Below are 18,015 nucleotides of genomic sequence, written 5' to 3' on the forward strand. Positions count from 1 at the left end.
TAGTCGGAGTTATCAGGGTAGTTTAGTTTCTAATAATTTGAACAAAAGCTTGGAGAAAACAGACGTTACTGTAGGAAATGAAGAAATGGTTTTGAAAGAATTTTCAAAAGAATTGCAGTCTAATGTAGAACATTCTTATGAAAAGAAAGTATCAATTGACACCGCTTCACAGGATTATATTTTCATTAAAACAGACTTAATGTTTGATGTCAATAGCTCAACAGAATACCAGAAAGAGTCTGTGAAACGAAGGAAAGAAGATATTGCAGTATTGTATAATGATTTGTCACCATCTTCGTCACAAGATACTCAAAATTTACAAGAATGGTTTGACAAAAAAAGTAAAAGTTTAGGAGAAGCAGAAAAAGATCATAACAAGAAGGATAATATTTCAATGAGAAATATTTTGGACGGCGATACAAATAAAGAAAACCAAATTGAAACGAAGGAATTAGAAGCAGTTAGTAAATCAACTGCTGAAAATGATACAAAATCAATAGACAACGTTGAACAAAATATATCATTAGAATCCATACAAAAAGCAAGAGATAATGCTTACAATAATGAACATTTGCTTATAGAAGAAGACCAAATGATGACAGCGAAAAATGCGTGTGACACTACAGAATCAAAAACTTCAGCAGATCTTATGTCGAGAAATTTAGATGCTAATACACAAGAGAAGTCTTTAGAGAATAAAGATGACAAGAATCCATCTCCATCTATGTTAGATAGTAGTAAACGGAGCAGTCGTTATAATGTTGCTGCAAAGCCTGCTACTTCGCCAAAATTTGAAGAAATTGTTTATAATCAAACCAGACAATCAAACACAAATAAAATTTTGCGAAGCGCTTTAAAGACGAAATTAATCGAAGACAAGTCTGAAATAATTAATAAACAAAAGGCATCGGAAAATGTAGAAAATAAATTTGCCAAAGAAGAAAAAAGAGGTGTTAAACAAAAATCAATTTCAGATAGTGAAAACGAAACAACTGATAAGTTCGTCAACGAAGGGAAGTTCTTTTAACGAACACAGCTAGTGATAGCGATAGGTATAAATCTGTAGAAAATGATAATGCAGTAACGGGTGTAATAATAGCAACTGATGAAGCGAAACATAGAGGCAGACCTAGGAGATCGGATAAAGTCGAAGTTAAAGAAGATGAAAATACAAGTGTAAATTCCGACCACTTGCGGGGAGACGTAACCGCGAGGAGAGACGATAATAGGGGTGATTGAGTTTGTATAACACTGTGATTCACTGAATTATAAATTATATATTTCCAACACTTAGATTACACTGACGTAGAGAAATAAATAGTCAACAACTTGTCGCACGAAGATGTGATAGATATGTACGCTAGAGCAGGGCTCTTATAATGGAAATTAATGTATTAATGGACTTAGCACTATAATATATTTAGGAGAGAAGATGTATGTAATATCGTGATGTAATATGTTTACAAAACGTGGACAATAGAGATGTTAATCAGACAGAAAAGACGATTGTGGCTTAACTTGAACTATTCATACCAAACGTACAGAAAACAGCGCAATCCACACTCTCTCGGCAACGCCACTCGCAACCTCCGTCTCCGCTCGACTCGCACTCGGCTTCTCGACTCGCACTCTGTTTCTCGACTCGCACTCTGCTCCTCGACTAACTATTGTCGCATTCTATTGCCCTTTTCCTAGGCCCACCGCACACGTGTTCCGCAGACGCTCGTGGCCAGGGTCACGTAGGTCTTTTCCACGAAACTATGCACTTGAAAAGACCGATGACACATTGATGGGCCCGACCTGACGCATTGAAGACACATGGCGAAACAATACAGGGAAGTGAAAGTTATGGTGGGTCCTTAGGTTTATTGAGGGTCGAAGTGACGTTACGCAGGCCGGTTGTTGTCCGGTGGCTCGAGCTGGCGCGGGCTGGCGTGCAGATGTTTTAGGCGGCGTAACAACAAGGAAGATCCTAGAAAATGAGAAGGGTGGATTAGAAGAACGAAGAAAACTCGAAGAAGATACAGAGACAGAAGTCAATTCAAAAGGTATATTAAATAATAAGTGCGATTTACTTGATACCGAAAGAGCTATTGAAATTAATGATACGGTTCAAGATATTAAATTTACTGAAGGTAGGAGCCGCGCTCAAAATGATATGGAAGATGTAGTAGAAGTTTCACAAGAATTATCTAATAAAAGTAAGTTATCAGAAATAAGGATTGCACTTAACAAAATTGAATATACAAAAACTATTTTACGGAATAAAAAGAATTCATTAGAAAGAGAAAGAGGAGTAAAGGAAAAGAAGAAAATGTACAGACAGAACTGCAGAGTGCAGTGTATCAATGTGCACTAAAAATGCAAGCAACGTGACGATTACTTTTAGAACACCACAAGCACCACGAAAACACAATCAAGACCAAACAAGATCAAGTTCAAAAGTGAAGTTACGTGAGCTTATTACTGCTAACGACCAAAAATTGAATTACGATCCCGAGCATCAACTCGCTGATCTTCAAGTAGAATGTTCCGACAAAGACAGGACGACACAAGAGTTCGAGAAGCACATAGAGGACATGAAGGAGGAAGTGCGAAAATTAGAATTGCAACTCGACGAGTTACAAAAAAAAGAAAAACATACACGCACGTAAAAAGAGTTCAATCTTTTGGAATACAAATTGAAGAACTAACAATAAAATTAGAAGAAATAACACAGAAGAAATAAGTCACAAATATGAAATTGCCTGATGGCTGATGTTGATCGTTGACGTTTATAATGATTGAATTTCGTCAACGGCGCCATCTGGATCCTTGTTGAAAAATTAGAATAGCCGCAACAGCACCATTGAGCTCATCGCCCAGAGTAGAGTTTGTTCATGAGTCGAGGAGCTGGAGAATATCATATCCTCAAGGACATAAATTTCACCCGTTCCGGTAATGTTTTTGACGTGGTCCAAGCATTCAAACTCACAACATCGTTTTCCAAAGCGAAATTTCCAGCATGGCTGTAATAAACAGAAATCGATCAATTGTACAGATCAATCGTCACTCGACTGCTCGAGAATTCAGGTCATCCAGAGAATAGAATAGAGACGTGGAAAATGTAGTGCGATCATCGCAGTGGGAGGAAATAGGGGGATAGGGACCAAATGAATGAACGAGATGTTAAGGACAACTGACGATAAGTTCTTATTTTGTCGAGAATTGCATGTTTGTGAATGGTTTGTGGGTGGTTAGGTGGAGAGAATTGAAGAGTTTGGAGGTGACTGGAAGAGTGTTTTGGGCAAGGTAGATTGCAGAATAGTTGCGGTAGCATTGTGTTAATTATGGGTTTGTACATGTAATCTTTGTATGTATCACTATATACAACCTAACGTATATCTTTAATAATACATCAGAGTTTTAGTTATTTCATAGCTATGAATTTTATACTCTATAATCTTGACGTTTTATTTCACAGAAGCGTTTGAATATCCATAAAAATTAAATGAACCAATGTATTCATTATCTTATAGAGAAGATATATTATTTTTAATTATGTTCCAATTATTTATCATGATCCTGATTTCCTTATTCTGAAAATTTGAAAGGAAGTTTTGTAGTTTGATACTTTCAGCGACAAAGGGTCAATATTGCTTTAGTATATTTCGTCACATATACATGTATATTTATATATCCACCGAAAATGCGCTTTTGTAGACAAACGCTCGATTCGCGTCATAGCTTTTAAAGCTTGTCGCATCTCAATCCGTTGGAAAAAGTTTTTCCTGTAGCATATTTTATTTTTACGAACCAACAAGGTCTTTGTTTATTTCCTTCTTTTCTTTGCTCCAATTCGCCCATTGTTTTTTCAAGGATAGTATTTCAGAGCCATTAGTCAAGTTCATTGTAACAATAAACGTACGTTTCGGAAACATTTTGTGCTGTGAAACAGAATACACTAAAGTTTGAAGGTCACATCGATTTTCGAAAGTTTATAAATGGAGGTGTATGACAGTATCACCAGCGACAGTATCACTGTCCCCAAGCGCCAAAATACGTTCTGACTACTATTTTATGTATCTCACAGAAGTATGTCTTCATTCATCATCTCCCATGCCATCCACCAACGTGTTCTTAACATGTTATCTCCTAGTAAAATATTGATGTTGAGTCAGATATCCAACTGAATAATCTTTTCGGTGTCTACTATAAGACATTTAAAACCAAGGCTCGTACACACGTGTGCTTATACGTCAGATGTAATACTTAACACGAAACCTGCTTATATTAATATTAAATTTATGCATAGTAGGATGTTCGACCTTTGTAAAAATGAAATTATAATACATACAGTTTCACCGTGGAAAAGTGAATCTTTCTAGCATGTCCACGCAAATGCAGGGGAGGGGAGGACTGTGCATGCACCAAACAACTTTACGTTCGTAATTTTTCACACAAATGTACAACTGTAGGGAAAAAATTATCTCTGATTTTTCGGATGTTAGGAATCGACAATATCGCATAACGGAATGCTGTGTTCTACGTATTCTATTTTTGTTACGAAAGTGGTACAAACGAAGTCCACATAAGAATAGTACAACAAAATCGGTTGAGGTTAGGTTATCGTGCAGATATCGCGGCTTTTGCATTGGAAATCACGCAACTGCCAGTCTCGTCGTTCCTTGTAAACGAAAGAAAGGTATTGTAATCGGTCGGAATTAACATAAAACTCGTCGCATGCGACCATATGGCCTGAATGTTGAATAAACGAGAGTAGAGCGCGAGCTATGTGATTCTAACCGTTTAGGCGGAAACTAATGATTGTAACCAGAGCCGAGATATATGCCAATATTACTTTGTTCGACAAAACGTATAAGATGAGGAGAGAATCGCGATAAGGTAGAACAAGAGACAGATATTCTCTACGTAAAGCAAGTCTGTCAACTAGATTGAAATCCTATAGCTATAACTACAGTGAATCCATATTCTGGCGAATTGTCTTTTCACAAATGAAGCTTCTGAAGAACGGAATTGATACAATAACTACTGTTCATTCATAACTACTGTTGTAAGAATCTATATATTTGTCTATCTATATCTATATATATCGATCTATATATATTTGTCAGAATGTCATTTTATCAAAAAACCCATCCTCTGTAATCATAGTTTAACGAAGCATAATTAATAGAAGAGGTAGAGCGTTAAGTGGAGATGATTTAATCACAGTTAAGTAGATAAATCTCTATATTAGTCTCTTTAATTAAAATGTCCTACGTTTTATTTGCGTCATTTTTTTCCTTCGTCCAATTTAAAATGTTTAAATAACAATAGCCTATACAGTATAATTTTATGTAAAAAAAATTGATTATACCATGTTTATTACAGATATTTAACATTTTTGTGTACATACAAAATTTAAATTATACCTCGCTTGAGAACAAAAATTCTATTTATTTTCCTAACATGTACTAATAATTATTGATCAAACTAGAAAAAGCTGGAGGAGATTACTTAGGAAGATTACTTAGCATCTTATATTCCTGGCAAGGCTCGAACGTTTTATCTTCCTTTAGATTTTCCTAAGTTTCCATTTTTCTGACTTGCTATTTTAGTTAGCTTAGTATACGTGCTATACATAGGTATGTATAGTGTCATGATCGCGACAGTCGTGAGTTACCCACGCTTTATCCTCTGTAAACTATTTATAAAAGAAGAACAAATTACATGTTAGAACTTTCATTCAATTTACCAATACAAATAATTTTAAACAAGAAAAAAGACCTAATGCAGTGGTTTCAACTTAAACATATGCAACAGTTATTTACGAATAAATAGTATAAATCTTTTAGCAACATGAAATTCGCGATATTTATTCAAATATTTATATTTACAGTGCGCCATCAGCAAAGAAAACGTGTTTATCGAAAGGTGCGCTATCGATTTTATGCTTTTTTATGCTTTTGCCACGCAAACAGGGAAATTGCAACTCAAAATTGAATTCGCACTGCAAAGCGTCGACGTTACGACATCAATTACATACTTCAAAAACACCGAAGGTATCACACGGAATCAGAGAGATTCTATGAGAAGTTAAACGCATAGTCACCCTATTGGGAATAGGATTGCTTTGATTCGAGCTCAAACATAGGGAAAGCTGAAAGAATCTTTTGCGGATCTTCCTTCTTCTCTACGTTGGATTTTATACAAAACGACTTTAACCTTTTCAAGGAAATACGGAAATAAGGATTTTAGATAGAGAGATTTATCTGGAAGGAAATGGATAGAAAACGTAGAACCAGTTCTTGTTGGTTGAAAGATTTTTTCTCTTCGCAGAGATTCAAGCTTTAAAGAACGATCAAATATGTGCGCAGCTGACTTACGCGTGAAGTTATTATTAAAAAAAATTGTTGCATTTAAAAGGATAAATATTAATTTAAATTTAAAAAAATTGTTAGTTCAATTATCATAAGTTTAAAGATATGTAGATATTGTATTTACATATCGAAAATCAGACAGCAATATTAATTAACACACCTAGTCAAACGCACACGTACTTTAAAACCGTGCTTTAAAATCGATATTCGCTGAAACAATACATCGCTCTGCGCTTCCAATTTGTTTTCGCACGAAGAGTCAGTCCACTCATTGTTACCGTCACCATCTCTACCGTAATCTATATTACTCGAATAAATTCTATATCTTAATTGGAAAATCACATATTTTAACGAACTTCCTTATTTTTTGTTTTTTATGACTTTAATTGGCAATTTCCATAATGTTCTATAACTTGACAATAGACTGATAATATTTCAGGATATATATACATACATCATGTTTTTGAGGATTCTGTAGTAAAATATATTATAATAAATTATAGGAAAAACAAACTATTTAAGAAAAAATTACCACCTTCGAGTAATAAATTATAGAAGGTTACCAATGTAATTTAAAACTTAAAACTTAAAAATAATCTATTACACGTAAGAAAGAAAAAGATTTCTTCGCAAACGGTAACTCGAAAATTACAGCCATTGCTGTAGAAACATAGTTTTACAGGGAGAAGAATTTCGCTAGAAACTCTCGACGATGTCACATCAAGCGAAAATTCAATAAAGCGATTACTAACCATACTACCAGCGGCAATCGTGTTACGGCAATTCGTAAATCAGTTAGTCTTCTATTTGCAGAAACGTCTCTGGCAATATCGTCACACTCTTGATTACGTCGGCGCTATCAAATGGTCTTTGGAAGAAAGTTTTAAATCGTATCGTATTAAATTTTCCATTATCTACTTTTGCCCATGGCGTCGTTCCAACAAATGAATTCGAGTTCTGAATCGCTTTGTCTCGTATTACGATTTTATAACGGTGTTTCTTTAAACTTTAAACGATCGTAATAAATGTATTTACGGACGATGACCGATATCTGGTTTGTCTTAAAGTTTCAACTAATTAGTGCCCCGTTACTTTGGACGTTATGAAATGTTGTATAACCAAAGACTTATCTTCTCTTTTGGTAGTTGCATAAGAGAAGACTGAGCCATTGAAACGCTCGAATAGATTAGCTGATTCGCTTAACGTATTTTTACTTCCGACGAGCTAAACACAAGAGCAGAAAGCACATAAGGAATAATACAGAAACGTCAAACGTATACAGAAATATATTTCGTAAAAGCATTAGTACGTAACATGTCTTTATAATTCTATTTATGTATAGTAAAATGGCTTGTATCCATTTTCATGAATTATGACTGACATTTCAAAGCATTCATGTAGATATGTAACTCTGGTTAATTAATAATTTAACAATGCGTCATGAAACGTATCATTTTCGTTTCTTCCTTTGTTTCGTTATACACGGAAACGAATTTGTAAATAAAGATGTATAATCAACGATAACATATGACAGCGAGTATAATAACTGTCAGCAAAGGAAGACGTCGGTAAAATGATTGTGGCTGATTTCAGTGTATCGGTAAATAAGCTTTGACAGACGTTGCCGGGGGACTCGGTGTCGGTGAAACCGCGTCGATCAAATGATTGTCAGTAATTTAAAGATAACCCAATTTATTGATCTGTCTCCCCTTCATGGCGTTGTACGTCTCTCTATAAAACATATTCTACCTCGGAGGGCTGAAAAATTTAACTTGGTCTCACTGGACTGGACTGTAAGTAAGAAAATTGAAATGCAAAATCCACGTGTGAGCGCAACGGTTTAGATGGAAAGTTCGATAGGACAATTATGTATATTAGCCTGAAAGAAAGCTCGTGGCTTCGCACGCAACACGTAATTTCCCTCGCTGAAATAATCCTATTACAACGATACGATTTAAAATTTTCCTTAACAGACCTCGCAATGTAATTCTTCATCTACAATTTTTTATTCGGCCTGAAACAAGAGACTTTCGAAGCCTTATAGAGTCTCGCGAATCTAAAAGTCAGGTTTCAACGTATTTTCGCGTCTTATTCTATAATACTGAAGACATTAAAGGTGTTAACGATTATTGTCTCACTATGTACGTACATCAAACGAGTACTTACGTAAGAGACGAATGGAAATGGAAACAGCCGAGAATAATTGAAGATAATTTGAATACGTTCCAGGCTATAATACAATTTCTCGTGAACCGTAATTGATTCGCAGAAGGGAATTGCTGCTTCTCACGACTAGCAAAGTGTTTCGCAAAAAAAAAAGAAAGAAAAAAGAAAAATGGTATCGGAAGGATAGAAAAAAAGCGGTGGCCTACATCAAGCAATCTTCATGCCGATAATGCATTTATTATTCAGTTCGTTCATTTTCTATCGCGTAACAGACACTGGGATAACTGACAGAACGAGCGTATAAATCTTGCATCTCTCGACCTGACTTCTCCCGATGGAAAAATATTTACTGGTCTGGAATCGTGCATCGCTAATTAGTAAAAAGTAATAAGCAAGAAAGCAATTATACTACCGGATTGGTATTTCTATTTTATTGGAGATTAATTAACCTGAGTAAACCAACAAAAACTTATCGAAAATCAATCGAAATTAAATCACCTTTTCAAACAGGCTATAAATAGCCAACTAATATGTGCAGTAATAAACTTCACTTTCGAATAAAGTATACGCTCTATAAATTGTAAATTGATAATTTCGTTATTATATCATTTTTCTTAGTCTAAACTGAATTCAGTGAAAAGAGCTTTCAATTGAATTACACACTTCATTAGTTTATGAATTATATTCGTTACCATACGTACAAAAGAAGGGTGACTGGTTTAAAAATTCAAAGGGTAGAACCTCCAAGCTCACGATTGGAAACAGATTCAGTTCAATGGTTTAATTTGCCATTTAATTGAATTCTCTGGCAATTTCAGCGAACTGTGGGCTTTAGAAGTGTCCAGCATTCAAAGGCAAGACCTCCTCCATCTTTCTCTTTCTTTCAGTTCCAACCTCAAGTAATTGACCTGTTAATTCGACGCTATATTTACATGCTAGCAAGGGATTCAGACGACTTCATTGCGTTAAATTCGCAATTTAGCAAACACGAATGTCTCAATCAATTTGTAGTTCGAAACAAATAAAAGATAATCAATTTTTCAAAATAACAATCGATATGTTCAATGCATTTGTCGATGCATTTGATCGTTATGTTCATTTAGCATTTTTATAATAAAAGCGTAGAACACATGTACATACACATAATATTCCATGAAATGATTTATACAGACTATGAGTCTCGTTTTATCATATTATAAAAGAATGAATTTCTCCCAATAAATGTAACTTCATACAAAATCTCGTTTAAAAAATTCAGTTTTTATTCTCATCAAATTAATTTAATATCGGAATATGTCATTTTAGTCGTTATAAAAATTTTATGTCAAAAAGCGTTCACAGATACATATATAAATAAATGTCCAATCCTATGCATCTATTTAAATCATTATTTAAATTCATAATTTATGAAATCTGAACTTAAATATTTATTAACAATATTCTGACGAATATGTAATGAAAGATAAAAGCAGCTTTATTTTTTTATAGGATGGCTCATGCTTTTTATTCATTTTATGTTTTTCGTTGTCAGCGCGTAACTACCTATCAGCCGCATGAATGCCAGGTTTTACTACTCAGAAGCGAAGAAGCGAAGAAGCAAATATACGTTACCTTGCATGGAAAAACGTTAGATACATATAAAAGTCATAACGTAGCTATTTACACATGGGGAATATTTATTTTTGTATGAAATATTTTTGCTTCTGAATTCTCATTATAAATGTACGTCCATTTCCTACGTTAAAGTACGTCTCTGCTTTGAAAACCTTCATTTAAATATAACGGTTAACAAAATATTATTAGAGAAATATTAAAACGAGACGCTAAAAGAACATTTTAATAAAGTACAAATGATTATTTGTTCTTTATTAAATTGCACTGCTGTAACTCTAATTTTATTAAATTCTAAATGAATCATTTATAAACTGAACCGGAATATAAAATTTTATTCCGCAAAAATCATAAAGTTGAAAGTTAGGAACGAATAACAAATGAATAACCTAGTTTCATTAAAAGGCACGTGGTTAAGGTACGCCAATCCGCGTAATAACTTTGACACTCCAATTATTATAAAATATGGGATAATATAAGGGATTTTTTTGCGCGAATGCAAAATACTTTTCATACGTGCAACTGAATAAATGGGGCGTGATTTTCAATATTTCTTTTTGTAGAATTTATAACAAAGTAACTTTTTCACAAATGTTTTCGCTAACATTTTTACAACGTAAATGTCTTCTTTTGTAATTAATAATTTCAACATTTCTCTGAACAGTTTCGTTGCGATAAAAAAAATATACAAAGCTTATGACGTGCTTGTTTAAAAATATTTATACGGAACAAGACTTTGAATTTGTCAGACCAATCGTTCTAACGAACGAATAAATTAAACGACTCGTAACAAAAAATTATTCCTGTCCATGTTTCTCTTTGTAAAAGTAATTCAAGGCAAGTTAGATGAATCGCTGTGTACCCTATTCGCGTAGCATGTGCTTTAACGACCAGCGTGCAAGCGTTAACGGTGTGCTTTAGTTTCTCTCTGGTTGTGTTAAGTGTTTAAGTAATGAGCATATACTCACTTCGGGCGGGTGGCATACGATCGACGTGCACCAGTCCGGCCTCGAATTATAGCAGATGCAGTAACTGCAAACCGAAAGTCCGTCCTCAAGCGTAAGAGCATGTCGAATGGTTTCTCCATGAAAGTCAACACAGCTGCTGTTTGTAGCATCTGAAAACGATTCTCAGCTTGAATATCTTTGCCATTCGACGGTCGTACGCGCAGTTACGTTAACCGTTTCAACGCCACTCAGCGTGATCATGCTGTACGCGTAGTGTGGTGAACTGTGTCGCGATGTTTGGTTACGATTGTCAATTCACAACGCGCTCGGTTCCGAACGTAGCTTGTCGCTAGTCTATCAGAGTTTCCTCTCGTAATTACTTTTCTTTCAAATAATCGTAAACCAAATAAAGAAAAAACTAATGTATAAATTACCTCTTGAATTGAAAAACCAATTACAGAACGTCACACAAACAAAAGGTAAAGCACGAATATTTGGCAACCTTTTGACTCTTTAGTGTAACGTTTCTGATATAGCTGATGAAGTGAAGCGTGAACGCGTTGAACGGTATGTTTCGACAAAAAAAAGAGCAGTGCAATCGAGTTGATCGGCACTTCTCGTAAATAAATAAACGAAGCGCTATTGCGCTTCATGGTACAATCCGATACGGATTTTTAAAACATCCCTGATACTGAAACGGCTAATAGCGTTACGAAAACGATCGTGCCAGGAAATTTTTGTTCAACGGATCCGCATTGCGGCTGCCACGATGCTTCTACGTAGCATTGATGCTTCATCGATGAAGCACGATTGAAATTGGATATTCGATTTCTTACTGGGGAGAGAGTTTTCATATCGTGTTTACTGTTTCACTTCGCAAGTGTGTTTTACAGTATACGTTAGAACTTGAAATCGAGCTATTTGAGTTAAAGTCGCTTGTAGCTTGAAATGACGTTTAAAGGATATAAGAATAATAGAAGGCTAAAATTCAAAAGTGTATATATACATTACTAATATATAATGCCTATAATATATAATATAATAAATAATAATGCCTATATATTGACTACTTTATCAGTTAATTAAATCCGTGCATATCAAGTTTTCTATAATTTAGTACTTTCGTGTAACTACAGAAATTTGATGCAATATAAAACTTGATTAAAACAGCGATTCATTAGGAAACGAGAATAATGATGCAAATATTTTTTGTAGCCATTATATAGGATTTCGATCGCATAATTAATCAGTATCAACTTACCATTCTTTAACGGAAAAGCGTAAAGAGGGACAGGCGGTACGGAGACCGCAATTATGATTACTTTCAAAAAAAATCTCCAACAATACATCTTCTTAGTTGTAATCAGATCAGATGCGATCAGATGCGGATCAGAAAAGAAGTTTTGCAGTGACGTAAGTACTGCAATAGCCAGAAGTATCTGCAACAGAAATCAGAATACACTCGTTTTCGCATGGTTGGATCAATTTCGCGTGGGACTAACCTGATTGAACCTAACGCGGGATAATTGCTCAACTCACGACCTTAATCAGCCCGCTTGATTCTCTGTAAATGCTTGAAATTGACGCTTGGATTCTTTCCAGATTAACTAGCTTTGCCCTCCCCCCCTCCCGTTATCTATTTTCTTAGATCGACTTAAACTGCCGCAACATATTATCTTTCTTCTTTTCTTTTCTTTTCTTTTGATCTTTTAAAGCCCTAAATCGCTGGCTATTATATTTTGTACACTCAATTACTCTGTAAGTCATAAGTACATATGTTTTACAACGTTATTTGTCATATTTCAGTTAAACCCCAGAAAAGCCAGAAATATATTTGCAGCGTGTTTTAACGCGTCCCTGGCAAAGATCTCAAAAACGAGTTGCGACACAATTTAAAGCGACAAATAGCACCGCGTATCTCGTTGTGGTAACACACGGTTCGCCAGCTTTTTAAAAGCGCTCTCCGTTTGCTTTTTCCTCTCTTCCCTGTCTCTTCGTTTTTTCTTAACGAGCAAAACCATTTTCGCGAGGACGAGAGTACGGAAATGACGTACTGGCGATTTTGTTTTGTGATAATACAAGCAGCTCGGTTTCAGTGAATTAAACTTGGCCCCAAGCTTCTACTTATCCCTACCTTCCTTTCCTTTATTTTCCCTTCTATATCGGTTTTGCGGTTTTCCACATTTCCATCACAATAAACCATGTTTTTTCTCGATTTTACATGTTAGCCAATGATTCACGGCAAAAGCGTCGACTGTAAAAATATTTGTAGTTGCAATAGCAACAAGTATGTTTTCTCAAATAGAAAATATTGGCAGCGTACACGCTGGCAAAACAATTCCTGAATAGCTCGTCCTCTGCTTGTTATTTGTTTCGATACTGTTAGCAAACAAATTCATGAAACATACTGGTATAGCGTAAAATGAACATAAAAGTTTTGCGTACACTTGAGAGCTGAACTTTGGCTGTTATACGTATATTATATATATACGCACACAGTTATGTATATGTATATATATAGAAAATTCCTTAGAACTTTGAGCTTAATAACATATTAAAATCATTAACATTAAGGAGGTGAACTTTACTTACCAATTACCAAAGTTTCTTCCGCCAAATAATACATAAAAATTGAAAAAGATAATGTAACTAGTTTGAACTTTTTTTTGTGTTATAATTTGAATCACTCGATTTATCCGACTGAGGATGGTCGATCGCAATCTCAATTTATACATATTCTCATCGCATGAAATAGATCACATGAGGGATTTTCAAAAGTCGATGGAATATTAATGGCGATTAATTATTTACAGGTGTATTCTGTGCGGCTAAAGCAGTCACCTAATGAATTATTGAGTACCAGCAATGTTAGCGGTAAACAGGATTGCGGCTATGAATGATTCTCTAATGTGTATATTAGAGATGAATTTGATAATTTATCCTCATAATATGCAATCCGCTTTTAAGTGGAAATCATAATTAACAATTTCTGTTTGATCAAATATGAAGAGCAGATAAATCGATACGCTTAAATCAATATTAGAATTTCTTAACATTTTTATCAAATATTTTAGCACTGTAGAAGCGTCGTAGTAGAGAAATATTAGGTTGTTCCAAAAGTTTCTTTCGTTTTATAAGAAAGTAATAGATGTACAACATTTTTCGTTTTATATTATTTTATTGAATTACGTGTGATCCACCTTTTTCCAATTTAATATAAAATAATATAGAATAACATAACTGTCATTTCTTTATAAAACGAAAGAAACTTGGCACAACCTAATAGGAATTTACTTTTATTATCCATTATAAAAATGGATTGTTAATCCTCTAGGAGATACGAACAATATAATTGCAATTAATAAGGAACAAGCTAGCATAACTTAAACCAGCTTTTGCAGAAAGCTATTAGCTGAAGATGTTTATTAAACAATGACAACATGAATTTTCTTAAGTACCCCATTTGGTACTTAATCTACTTCGTAAGTACTGTGTGTCCTAGCCTTCAAAGGATGCAATTTTAACCAGAATGTTTCACATTACCTACCCGTATTGTTTCCTTGTAATATAATTTATATTTACATTATCTACGTTACGTTACATTCTACGAGTTAATGTAATGTGATTTTTATTTCTAATCGAAGTTATTTAAAATTTGTAGTATCTCAATAAAAAATTAACAGCCTGCAAAAACTTCACAGAAGCATTAGTATCTTCGAAACTATTGAATTCAAATGGCTAATATTCTTTAACAATATGCACTCGACGACGTTTATCGAGAGAAGTGATACTATTATGTGACGTAATAGTTAAACTTTCAATTCATATACATATATCGTTTATGAAAAAGTAGTCATTCTGCTTTTGTGATCTGTGACACACTATAAATTCTCATAAGCTAACTAACGCGTAATCTTCTGTAACGTATTAATATAATATAGGTATGTATATCTCGACTTTGAGCAACCAATTGGTGATAAATAAGCTTTAGTACATACTTCTTACACGTAACAAGAGACCAATTAACATCTCTGCTCTTAAAAGAAAAACGAAAGAAACTCTGAAAAGCTGCAGAGTTCAGGTCGAATAACACCAGCTCAGATAAATGACCCTCTAACTTACCTTTGTCCTCATCGACGTCAGTGATTTTAAAGCTAGTTATAAAGTGCACTTCTCAGCCAGCGTCCACGGCAGTCAATATTATTTAACGGATCTTAACGCGATGTAAAAAGGGAAAATGGAGGAAAGAAGGAACAGGGAAGCAAAGAGAAGAAACGAATTTTTCATTTTCTCGAAACTGGATCAAGTTTCAGGCTGCTCGCCAAAGAGTCTGTAGCTAACGAGACAAGATTAGACAAACCACGCTTTAAAATTTCCACAGAACTATAATAATCCTCGAAATCAATACGATTTCAAATCGATCCATCGCCTGATTAAAAAATGAGATAGGATGAAGCTCACTAGTCGACCTTTGAACTTTCAATAGTGCTTACGGCTCGTATACTCTAGTTTGAATGCTACAATGTAAGCCAAGTCAACTGTAACTAGCGTTCGCGTGATTGTCGCTATCTATTATTCACGCGTTACACGTTCACCAGACAAACGCGTCTACCGGTTGACATTGTTTTCTGTCCTGAGTTTCAAAGCAATTATGTTGCTTCGTGTAATCAAATCTCGCCAAACTAACGATAAGTTCTTGTTTGATCTTACACAGTTACTAAAACTATACAAGTTAAACCAATCTAGCCTAAACAAGTAATGTCGTTATATATTCTTTTTTAAATCTATATATTGTTTAATAAATCGTGGTTAGGATATAGTAGCTGACAAAAATATTCGGACAAATATATTTGTAGAAACATTTTAGGAGTGTATTATGCATAGTGGCACCATTTAATACTGTACTGTGACTATCATGGTCGTGTTGGTATTATTCGAAACTAATCTGAAAATCTGTATGGAATTTGTAAGATATTTAGTACGAGTACTGTGCATTACTGATATGTACACAACCGAGACGAGATAACGAAGGTACTGCTCTCCATCGTTCATCGCTACGCGTTGCTAATAGCAACGTATAATGCATATATATCTCGCAAAGACCATAAAAGTACCCAATGGAACCACGTTTAATATTTGATAATAATGTCCCATTACAGTTTCGTCATTTTCAATTAATTAAACACGACCCTCTCTTTAAAAATTAGAAGATAAAATACGTAATACAAATCTACTCGAAATCTTTTAAACCTTACGGACGACTACTTATGGTCTTTAAAAGCAGCAGGGATTAGCAGAATATTAACTGCGGATTTTTCTTGGACCGCAGCATGCAATATGGAATATGGTTATTAAAATGTACACTGAAAATTTCATATCCATAAGATACTCGTGCTTGTAGAACCTTGAAACTGAATTCTTAACTCAAATAGTCGACCGCGATACTCGAGAAATTTTGCGAAGCTGACGTCAATACCAATATGTACCGTCGTTGTGCTATTATTTCGTGATAAGCCGTATTGATTGCACTTCCATTTCACGGAATTAATTTTTCCACACAAAAAGTGATAACGATAATCGAAAAAGGAAAAATATACTACCACTTTTCGTATCAGCATACACAAGCGCACTCGATTTTACACGAGTATACAATTTGCAAATTCGACGGAACGATCGGATTTAATTATTTTTTCGATATTTCAGGCATCAAGTTCTATTTACACATCGAACGTTGAAATACGGCGAAATACAAAATGTACAAATCACTCTGGACATTAATTAACTTTAAACGTTATTGATTAATTAAAGAAACCAACCATTGTGTTGATTTTTACACTTTGAAAAATTGTTATCCACTTTTGCTTTGTTTAAAAATTGAAAAAAAAAATACGTTTATTGTAAGTCACGAGTATCTCTTTTATTTATTTAAACTTTAGATCAAATATTACAATTTATAAATATATCATTTATTTAGATATACTTGTAATATCTGTTTTATAAGTTTGTACAACCATTTATCTATTTATCTATTTTATTTGCACATAATCTTTAAAGACTGATTTTGTAAAGAATAAAAAATTGTGATTCTATTTAAAAACGATCGTGTCAGACTCAAGTGATAAGCGATATATATTTCAGCGATATATATATTCAGATTTCACCATCACATAAACGGTGCTATTGGAAACGTTTCACAATGGACGTCTTACAAGCGCCTGCGATGTCCGTCATATGTAAAGCTATACCACTGAATCACGGCCGCCATTTAGTGATTAAGGTCGATCACTTAGAGCTGTTAATCCGACATAATGGCGAGCAATACATCGAAGACATTATTGGAAACACAGTTACAGTTCAATTTCATTGAGCTTATTTGCAAATAAATGTGTACAATATATTTTAGAGGTTTTAAATATTACTGCTGACTAAACTTCGCGTCTGCGCATCATCTTTCTTTAACTTTTTTTGCATTTTCTTATCGACGCATGAAGACGAAATGCGTAAATTTTATTATTTATTTAAACATTACTATATTATGCTCAAAGTAGCGGAATATCGTTTTATTATCAATATATGAAGACCTAAAAGAATTAAAAAAGAATTAAAAAAATATGTAGTTCAATCAATACTTCGTGTATTTTTCTATCTCCACAAGACAATATCCGGACCAGTTACGCTTACAGTATCAACAAAGATTTGTCCAGCCATACGGAATAAGTCGTACTCAGTAGTTTAAAAGTATTAACCGCACGAACTCCAGAAACACTTTTGAAGTAACTTTCGAACCAATAAATCCCCGAACTAAGAACTGTCATATTTCGTCTCTATTTATCGAATATTGTTAGAAAATGCAAAAAAAAAGAAGTTAAATAGAAAAAGTACTTGGAAACTTAAAAGAAAAAATCTCGAAAAATCTCTTAATACTTTTT

The 18,015-nt window shown here is 34.2% G+C and overlaps 1 protein-coding gene across 4 annotated transcripts; it reads right to left on the reverse strand.

Moving 5' to 3' along the window:
• Positions 1–1,931: 1,931 nt before the first annotated feature.
• Positions 1,932–15,311, reverse strand: LOC117215469 (integral membrane protein DGCR2/IDD-like). 4 transcript variants are annotated; one of them, XM_033461834.1, is made up of 4 exons: positions 15,209–15,311; positions 12,348–12,525; positions 11,108–11,256; positions 1,932–1,972 (listed from the first exon to the last, which is right to left on the reverse strand). In XM_033461834.1, the coding sequence occupies exons 1-4, from the start codon at positions 15,218–15,220 to the stop codon at positions 1,946–1,948; spliced, it is 366 nt and encodes a 121-aa protein (XP_033317725.1). In that variant the 5' UTR covers positions 15,221–15,311; the 3' UTR covers positions 1,932–1,945. The 4 variants fall into 4 exon arrangements, with proteins under 4 accessions (XP_033317725.1, XP_033317722.1, XP_033317723.1 ...); XM_033461831.1 differs by lacking the exon at positions 1,932–1,972 and adding an exon at positions 2,759–3,008; XM_033461832.1 differs by lacking the exons at positions 1,932–1,972; positions 15,209–15,311 and adding exons at positions 2,759–3,008; positions 12,589–12,726.
• Between the last annotated feature and the right edge of the window lie 2,704 nt (positions 15,312–18,015).

The sequence above is a fragment of the Bombus bifarius genome, unplaced genomic scaffold, assembly GCF_011952205.1.
Source record: "Bombus bifarius isolate JDL3187 unplaced genomic scaffold, Bbif_JDL3187 scf7180000009639_frag, whole genome shotgun sequence".
NCBI classification, from domain to species: Eukaryota; Metazoa; Arthropoda; class Insecta; order Hymenoptera; family Apidae; genus Bombus; species Bombus bifarius.

What these genes read in the sequence shown, in the direction of transcription:
- LOC117215469 (XM_033461831.1), bottom strand. An exon ending in CGCTTTTCCGTTAAAGAATG is followed by an intron (nt 11,257 to 12,347) that starts GTAAGTTGATAC and finishes AATCGTTTTCAG; the next exon opens with ATGCTACAAACAGCAGCTGT. An exon ending in TCGTATGCCACCCGCCCGAA is followed by an intron (nt 3,009 to 11,107) that starts GTGAGTATATGC and finishes TGTTTATTACAG; the next exon opens with CCATGCTGGAAATTTCGCTT.